At 37.7% G+C, this 8124-nt stretch overlaps 1 protein-coding gene across 1 annotated transcript in view; it reads left to right on the top strand.

Moving 5' to 3' along the window:
• Positions 1-1414: 1414 nt before the first annotated feature.
• LOC125682949 (17-beta-hydroxysteroid dehydrogenase 14-like) overlaps positions 1415-8124 on the top strand; it is a 16445-nt gene continuing 9735 nt past the window's right edge. Inside the window, exons 1-5 of the mRNA XM_048923587.2 lie at positions 1415-1754; positions 3013-3051; positions 3175-3272; positions 4826-4892; positions 6131-6222. Of these exons, the coding sequence (XP_048779544.1) occupies positions 1664-1754; positions 3013-3051; positions 3175-3272; positions 4826-4892; positions 6131-6222 (387 nt within the window). The 5' untranslated portion in view covers positions 1415-1663. The remainder of the gene's footprint in view (positions 1755-3012; positions 3052-3174; positions 3273-4825; positions 4893-6130; positions 6223-8124) is intronic.

The following is an 8124-nucleotide window of genomic DNA, read 5'->3' as shown; positions in this document are numbered from 1 at the left end:
CAATTCTTTTATTTATATATATTCAATACAGTGTGTTGTGGAGAGAGAGAGAGATATATTTTCACTCATAGGGAGACGTCACCAGTGAAGGGCTACCATCTTTAGGCCTATATGCTTCGCGCTTACGGCCTTTGAGTAGGGAGGGATCTTTGTCATGCCACACCTGCTTTGATTTATGTGGTCTCATCCGAAGGACTGCTCCATTTAGTCACCTCTTACGACATTTTACCATGTCCAACTTTAAATAAAGATTATTTTAGAGTCATTATACTTTATTGCAGAATACACCCTTATCATTTGATTTGATATATTTGACAAGAATCTGTTCTAACCCGGATTGATCGGAACAGGGATGATAAAACGTGTAAAGTGAGGAAAAATTTGACAAAAGTTGTGAGGACAGAAAGTGCAATACGAGGACAAAATTCTATCTTCATATAGTTATGTCCCCCTCATAGTTATGTCCCCACAAATGTGATCCACAGCATGCAAAAAGATGTAGATACAAAATATTAGATTAGTGAGGACAAGTGGTGTGGGGACATGTTCTCAATAGGTATAGCAAGGGTGGATCCAGAGGGTAGCGGGGGTTCCAGATCCCCCCCATTTTTTTGTGGACCAAAAAGTTTAAATAGTTATTCAATTCTAACAAGTCTTCGAGTCAAAATGATATAAAAGGTGGATACTTGCATGTAATTACATCATTCAAATTTACCAATATACCAGTGTATCATTTAATTCTAGGATAAATAAGACGGCACACAAGTATATATTTACAATATTTTCGTCAGATACAAGTATCACGTAAGAATTCTTAAAAAGTGTATGCAATATAAATGTTTTATTTAAGAAGTAGACAATTCAAGAGTAAAAGTGGAAAAAAAGTGTCAGAAAATGCTCAGAATTATGCAGGATTTTGCGCCATTTACCCCAGAGCTAGTAGGGGTCAAGGCAGACCCCCCCCCCCTCCCTATTGGGAGTAATCCTTAAACCAGCTTCTTTTTTATTTCCTTGCGAAATCAGATCTGAGTATGGCGATTAGAATCACTAGAACTTTGGAAAACAAGTTGTAAAAAAAAAAGCTAAACATTTTCATGTATAAAAACTGTCTCTAGACCACCCTAAGATATTATACATGTACACAAGCAAAGGTGTAAATGGCCGGGGTAGGGATGGAAGTTATCAAAAGTACCTAAAATATAAAGTGCTACACACCCCACCCACCCCCCTCACAACTTTCTGGATCTGCCATACCTAAGACAGTACATTAACATGAGTATGACCTCTTCTAGGCATTATGTGGATATTCTCACTAAAAGGTTTCATCGTCTGGAGAGAAAGAGAGAGCGAAATCCATTGTATACTGCGTTATTTTGCGCGTGACGTGTATGAGGTCATGTAGAGCAATCACATGGCGTATGAAAACGTATTCGTTATCAATTTTCTCAGGCCCATAACCATGGCAAATGGATTGCCCCAAATAGCATGCTGTTCCCCCTGTAAATTATGGAATTTAATAGTACTTTTTAGGGGGAGGTTCAAATGACCCCTTAGCACCTTCTTTCTGTTCGACGTACGAAACCTACTTTAATTGTAAGCTCTACGCGTGACCGTACTTAGAAAATCACATGACCGATCATATGACTATGCACCAAAACAAACCATGGCTGATGCAGGCGTGAGATACCGAGACAAAGTAACGATAGTCACGGGGGGCAGCACAGGCATTGGAAAGGGGTGTGTCCAGGTGTTCGGTACGTATGCACTCTACTGAACAGGTGCCCTTGATATGTATTTTGTGTTTTTCAATTTTGAAATCGCATTTAGTTAGTATTGTAATCTACTAGGTCGAACTGACGTACTGAACAGCTGAATACTCCAGGTAACATTCCTAGCTATCAGAATTCACACTAAATTTACTGAGCTTCTATATCCTGCATTCGAAATCCGCATTATTATTTATGGCGATTTCTTGCAAACTAAGAATTTATTTAATCAACGACGTATATGTGTACAATTTGGTTTCCCTTGGGTATGTAGTTTTCATCAGCACTGTACGTGACACCTTCATCGTGAAATCTGGTCTTATCCAGTTTTCATATCCACCAAACTTATCACAGGCAAGCTGAGTCCCGCCGAGGTTAGTTAAAGTGATCTATATCCCTCCTCGTGATACTGCAAGGTGGGATGATTCCACACAATGGACTGCTCTTACCAAATCAAAAATGTAGCAAAATTAATTTTAAACTCTTAAACTTCCGAACCTGTCCCATTACACCAGCCATATGTCTCTCCTCAGACGGTGTTGGGATTATTGCATTATGTACGTAAAAGACAAAATTCCCCTGTTGATAGGTTTTGGAGGTAAATAATATAAATTCCTGTTGATAGGTTTTGTAGGCAATGACGATAAATTCCCCCATTGATAGGTTTTGTAAATAAGATAAATTCCCCCGTGGATGGGTTTTGTAGGTAAATAAGATGAATTTCCCAATTGATAAGTTTTGTAGGTAAATAAGATAAATTTCCCAATTGATAAGTTTTGAAGATGAATTACCTATATATTTGGTAAGTTCTGAAGATAATTTTAGATGAAGTCCCAAATAAGGAACAGTTTCGCAGCTGTAAGATTGCAGTTCTACATTATAATTTTTAAAAACAATATTTTGTTCGCTGCTCCCCGAAAACAATGGAAATGTAAAATACTCTAGAAATGTGTACAAATGACGTAGAATTTTGTCTGAATATTATCATAAATTTTACTAAACTCGATGATGAACAAAAATTCATTTACATATTATGTTCTGAAGAGCCATCTATTCTAAATTTAACTGGAAAATTTATTTTGAACAATATATGACACTGTATTTGCATGTAACTATGTGTTATGTAATCACTTCTTTCTTTACTTGTATATGTATATGTACAGTATTTGTATATATTTTCATGCTGCTCCTTGAGGGCCCTCGATTGGAAAATAAAATATGTTTTAATGTTCTAATATATTTACAGTGAAGCATGGATCAAAGGTGGTGTTCTGCGCCAGGGGAGGTAACTCACATACTTATATGTATACACATACAATATATCATTGAATCCCATTTGAAAATTATGTGGTTATAGGGTTGGGTTTTTTTTCATTAGCAAAAGATAATATTTATGGTATTTCCACAGAGGCTGCTGGAAAGGCTTTAGAGAGCGAAGTGAATGCTGCGGGGCCTGGGGAGGCGACATTCATACGGTGTGACGTCACAAAAGAAGATGAAATTAAGGTAAGCTTTGCTAAATATGTGTAAAAACAGTACATGTTCCTCTGATACAATGTGTGTCACTATGATACAGTGTGTGTCACTATGGTACAGTATGTGTCACTATGATACAGTGTGTGTCACTATAATACAGTGTGTGTCACTATGATACCGTGTGTGTCACTATGATACAGTATCTGTCACTATGATACAGTATGTGTCACTATGATACAGTGTGTGTCACTATGATACAGTATCTGTCACTATGATACAGTATGTGTCACTATGATACAGTGTGTGTCACTATGATACAGTATGTGTCACTATGATACAGTGTGTGTCACTATGATACAGTATGTGTCACTATGATACAGTATGTGTCACTATGGTACAGTGTGTGTTACTATGATACAGTGTGTGTCACTATGATACAGTGTGTGTCACTATGATACAGTATGTGTCACTATGATACAGTATGTGTCACTATGGTACAGTGTGTGTCACTATGATCAGGGCCGTAAATTACATGGAGGCGGAGGAGGCAGCTGCCTCCTCCAACTTTTGAGCCAAAAAAAATTAAAATTTAAAGTTCATTAGAATTTATGTTGTTTCCAATAACTAAGAACATGATACCTCCCTTAAAAAGCATTCCAAATCTTTCTTTTAGAATGAGTTAGTCAAGTAACATCTTAGAAGGCCCTAGAATCAAGGATTTTGCACGAAACGTGTTCAGTGTGCACAAAATGTGCTCATCGTCTGGGGGCCTGGGCGGCCCCCAGACCCCCGCCTAATTTCCTGCCTCCTCCAAATTGAAGGTTAATTTACGGCCCTGATGATACCGTGTGTGTCACTATGATACAGTGTGTGTCACTATGATACAGTGTGTGTCACTATAATACAGTATGTGTCACTATGATACAGTGTGTGTCACTATGGTACAGTGTGTGTCACTATGATACAGTGTGTGTCACTATGATACCGTGTGTGTCACTATGATACAGTATGTGTCACTATGATACAGTGTCTGTCACTATGATACAGTGTGTGTCACTATGGTACAGTGTGTGTCACTATGGTACAGTGTGTGTTACTAGGATACAGTGTGTGTTACTAGGATACAGTGTGTGTCACTATGATATAGTGTGTGTTACTAGGATACAGTGTGTGTTACTAGGATACAGTGTGTGTTACTAAAATACAGTGTGTGTGTGTGTTACTATGATATAGTGTGTGTTACTATGATACAGTGTGTGTTACTATGGTACAGTGTGTGTTATTAGGATACAGTGTGTGTCACTATGGTACAATGTGTGTTACTAGGATACAGTGTGTGTTGCTACGATACAATGCATGTTCATAAGATACAATGCTTGTTCCTATGGCAGTGTGTGTTCCTATGATATTATTTGGGTATTATATTGTTCTAGTGTCTTTTTATGAACGTGCAATTGATATGCCAGCATTTTATCCTGAATGTTTTGGAATGCTCCAATATTGGTTGATACTCATCATTAATCATCAATATTTCACTGTATGGTTGTGATGCAATAGTGGGGTGGGTTGTTTTTACATTGTAGAATGTAATTGACAAAACCGTGGAGAAGTATGGCAGGATTGACTGTCTCATTAACAATGCAGGACAGCGTATGTATAAATTTCTAATCCCCTCGCAACAAAGTTACACTCGATACAGTGGAATAAATTTGACGGCTAACAAAATACGTCACGATAACCAATTTACACGTCATCACATGTTTGGTTGATTGATTGAATGTTTTTACGTCTCGTCGAGAATTTTTCATTCATATTGAGACGTCACCAGCTGTAGGTGAAGTACTACAAATTTAGACCTATGCTTAGCGCTCAGGGCCGTAGCAGTGAAGGTTCTTTATCGTGTCAATGCTTGCCGCGACACGGGACCTCCAGTTTTAATGTCATATCCGAAAGACTCGTGATTTTCATTTCTAAATGCCGAGTGTTTGGCGAAGGAGCAATCACTATACCTATTTTAACGTCTTCGGTTTGACGTGGCCATGACACGAACGGGGCTCAAACTCACCGGTCGCGACATCTCGGTTACGAAGCGAACGTTCTACCACTGAGCTACCGCGATCTGTCGTAGTCACATGCAATTCACGCGACCTGTCGTAATCACATGCAATTCACGGTTATTCTGGAATAATTCCAACATTCAAAAAGCACCATTCTAGTCTTTCGTGCCATGTTTTTGTTTATATATAGATTGCTTAATAGAAAAAAAGCATGTGTAAAACAAAATGATTGGTACTTAACACTAGAAACTGTGTTCAGAATTAACTTGTAAATTGAAAATTCTGCTTTCAATGAACTTTTACTAGTATATTTAACATATGTAAACAAAAACATGGCATGAGCCTTATTTACATAACAAAGAATTCTGAGCTCTGTATCTCCCATATACTTCGACAACTGACATTCAAATTATTGCTGACCATTAGAAATGCCTTAGTTAAGCTTTCTAGATATTAAAAATGGAAAAATAAAATTAGAAAATTTTCAGCTCAAATCGTGTCCATGCCCCATTAATGCGTGCTATTGATGATGGATGGAAAGAGATAGATCACGCCTTTTTAACTGTCAGTCCAAAGGACATAGGTCAATCTATTTAATGCGATTCTTTGATCCGCTTATGCACATATTTTCGCTACACATTGAAATTAGATCCTTTAAATCAGTCACTATTTTCGCTATTGAGCGGATGAATGAATCTCTTAGAATTAGTATTTTGTAAAGATTAATGAAATATATTTAAAGTCATAGGTCACGGTATAGAAGCTTCTTTAATTGCGAAGCTCTTTTTTATTTTATTTTATATACATTCACATGTGATATCATCTTTCCAGATCCGCCAAAAGCATCGATTGACAACTTCTCGGCTGATGACTTCCGGCGTCTACTGGATACAAATCTTGTTAGTTACTTCCTGTTTGCCAAGGTATGAAATACATGTTTATATTCGGTATATACACATACATAGAAATATGCATACATAAATACCAAGGATAACCCATGAAAGCTCAAAAGCTTATTTCCAATGGGGTCCTTTGGCGTTGGCGCTAGAGGTCATTTGTATGTGGGAGGAAACAGGAGTACCCGGAGGAAACCCACGTGTCCGAGCGGGTGACCGCCATACCCTCTCACATACTGCCGATCACGGGGATCGAAGGCCGGTAGCAGGTAAGAAGCGAGAGCGCTACCTCTGCCCTATCAAATTGTGGGAACATAAAATGAGTTAAAAGTTTGGCTTCGTCCATTGTTAGCATTACCTCTTTATGAATTTCTGTCAATGTCACCTGCCCTCTGGTGAGAACTATGTCGGTTATAAATTTCAAATAGGGCATGCATGCGATATATGTTCCTGTTTCAAGTCTCGTATTAGTTGATTTTTTATTCTTCTAAAAAATGGTTTTGTGACACGCGATGAATGTTTCTGTGAAATTGATTTAGTTTTAGTAGTTGTATTGCTGTTTAGATTGATTTCTGTTCAATGAATCTACCAGAACACTCTTGTGATCTTACGAGACAAGATCCACCTCAACAACACAGTCATAAGAGGGGGCTGGTTTTCAGTCCGACTGCATATCAGCTATACCACGATTAAGAACGGTCGTCTCGTTCTCACACGACGACACGACCCCAATATTACTAATTTAACATTTTTATCAGATATGCAAAATTAAAAAAAATAAAAGCAAACACACACACAAACCATATGCCAAAACTTTATCATAAAGTGGTAATAATTTTAGTGTGACGTTTATCTCGCTTGTCTACATTTACTCTGCTTTTTTTAGATCACCTGGGTAAACTCAGGTGACCTATTGCAATTGGTTATCGTCCGCCGTCGTGCGTCGTCCGTTAACAAGTGAACATTTTTAAATTTCCTTTTGATAACTACTAGTCCAATTCTTTTCATATTTGGTATGGAGCATCTTTGGGACAAGGGTGGCAGAAATCATAAATTTCAGGACTCTAGCACCCCTGGGGCTCAAGGGGCGGGGCAGAAACTGCCCAAAATTGACCAATTTTAAAAATCTTCTTCTCAAGAACTGCACATGTGTAAGAAAAACTAAATGCATGGTGATGGAGAGCAGGAAGGCCTCTACCAAAATTGTAAATTTCATGATTAAATTCTTGGGATAGGGGTTTTGACCCTAGGGTGGGTCCAAACTTAGTATATAGTGTTTATGTTTAAGTTTGCTGATACTGTATAAAATCTAAATGGATACTAAGTAAGGAATAGCAGAAAAAGATGTACAAAAATGGTGAATTTCATAACCCAGGGTTTTGACTCTAGGATGGGTCCAAATTAGTCGTATCTTTTAATGTTAAATTAATTAACCTATTACATTATGTGAAGCCTTTCATCAGTGTATGCACTTATGATGGCATTGAAGTTGTAAGAACACATCTTGTTTTATACTTTTTCTAGATTTCATATCCCTTGGGAGTAGTGATAATTTTTCACTAATACTCAGGTGACTGATAAGGCATGTGGGTCTCTTGTTGGAGATAAACGTCAAACAGACGCCGAGATTCTCGCGAGAATGGACATCTGCTTTTAAACAGTCTGGGAAATCAATATCATAATTTTAAAGATACCTTATGACTCCAGTATGACATATTACTTCAATATCAATATGGTATACATGTATAAACATACATCCAGTAATTTTACGACATGGCTTGTCAACATTACAATGCCGGTATGGCTTATTCAAGCAATAAATTTCGTTTCTGAAAATACGTGAGAGTATGAACTGTACGCTTCACATAATACTGTTCATGAAGTGCCAACGCTCTTCATGAAGAATTCCGGCGTAAAGCGTTGCAATTC

The sequence above is a fragment of the Ostrea edulis genome, chromosome 6 (genome assembly GCF_947568905.1).
Source record: "Ostrea edulis chromosome 6, xbOstEdul1.1, whole genome shotgun sequence".
Taxonomy (NCBI): Eukaryota; Metazoa; Mollusca; class Bivalvia; order Ostreida; family Ostreidae; genus Ostrea; species Ostrea edulis.
This window is presented reverse-complemented; position numbering and strand designations above follow the sequence as displayed.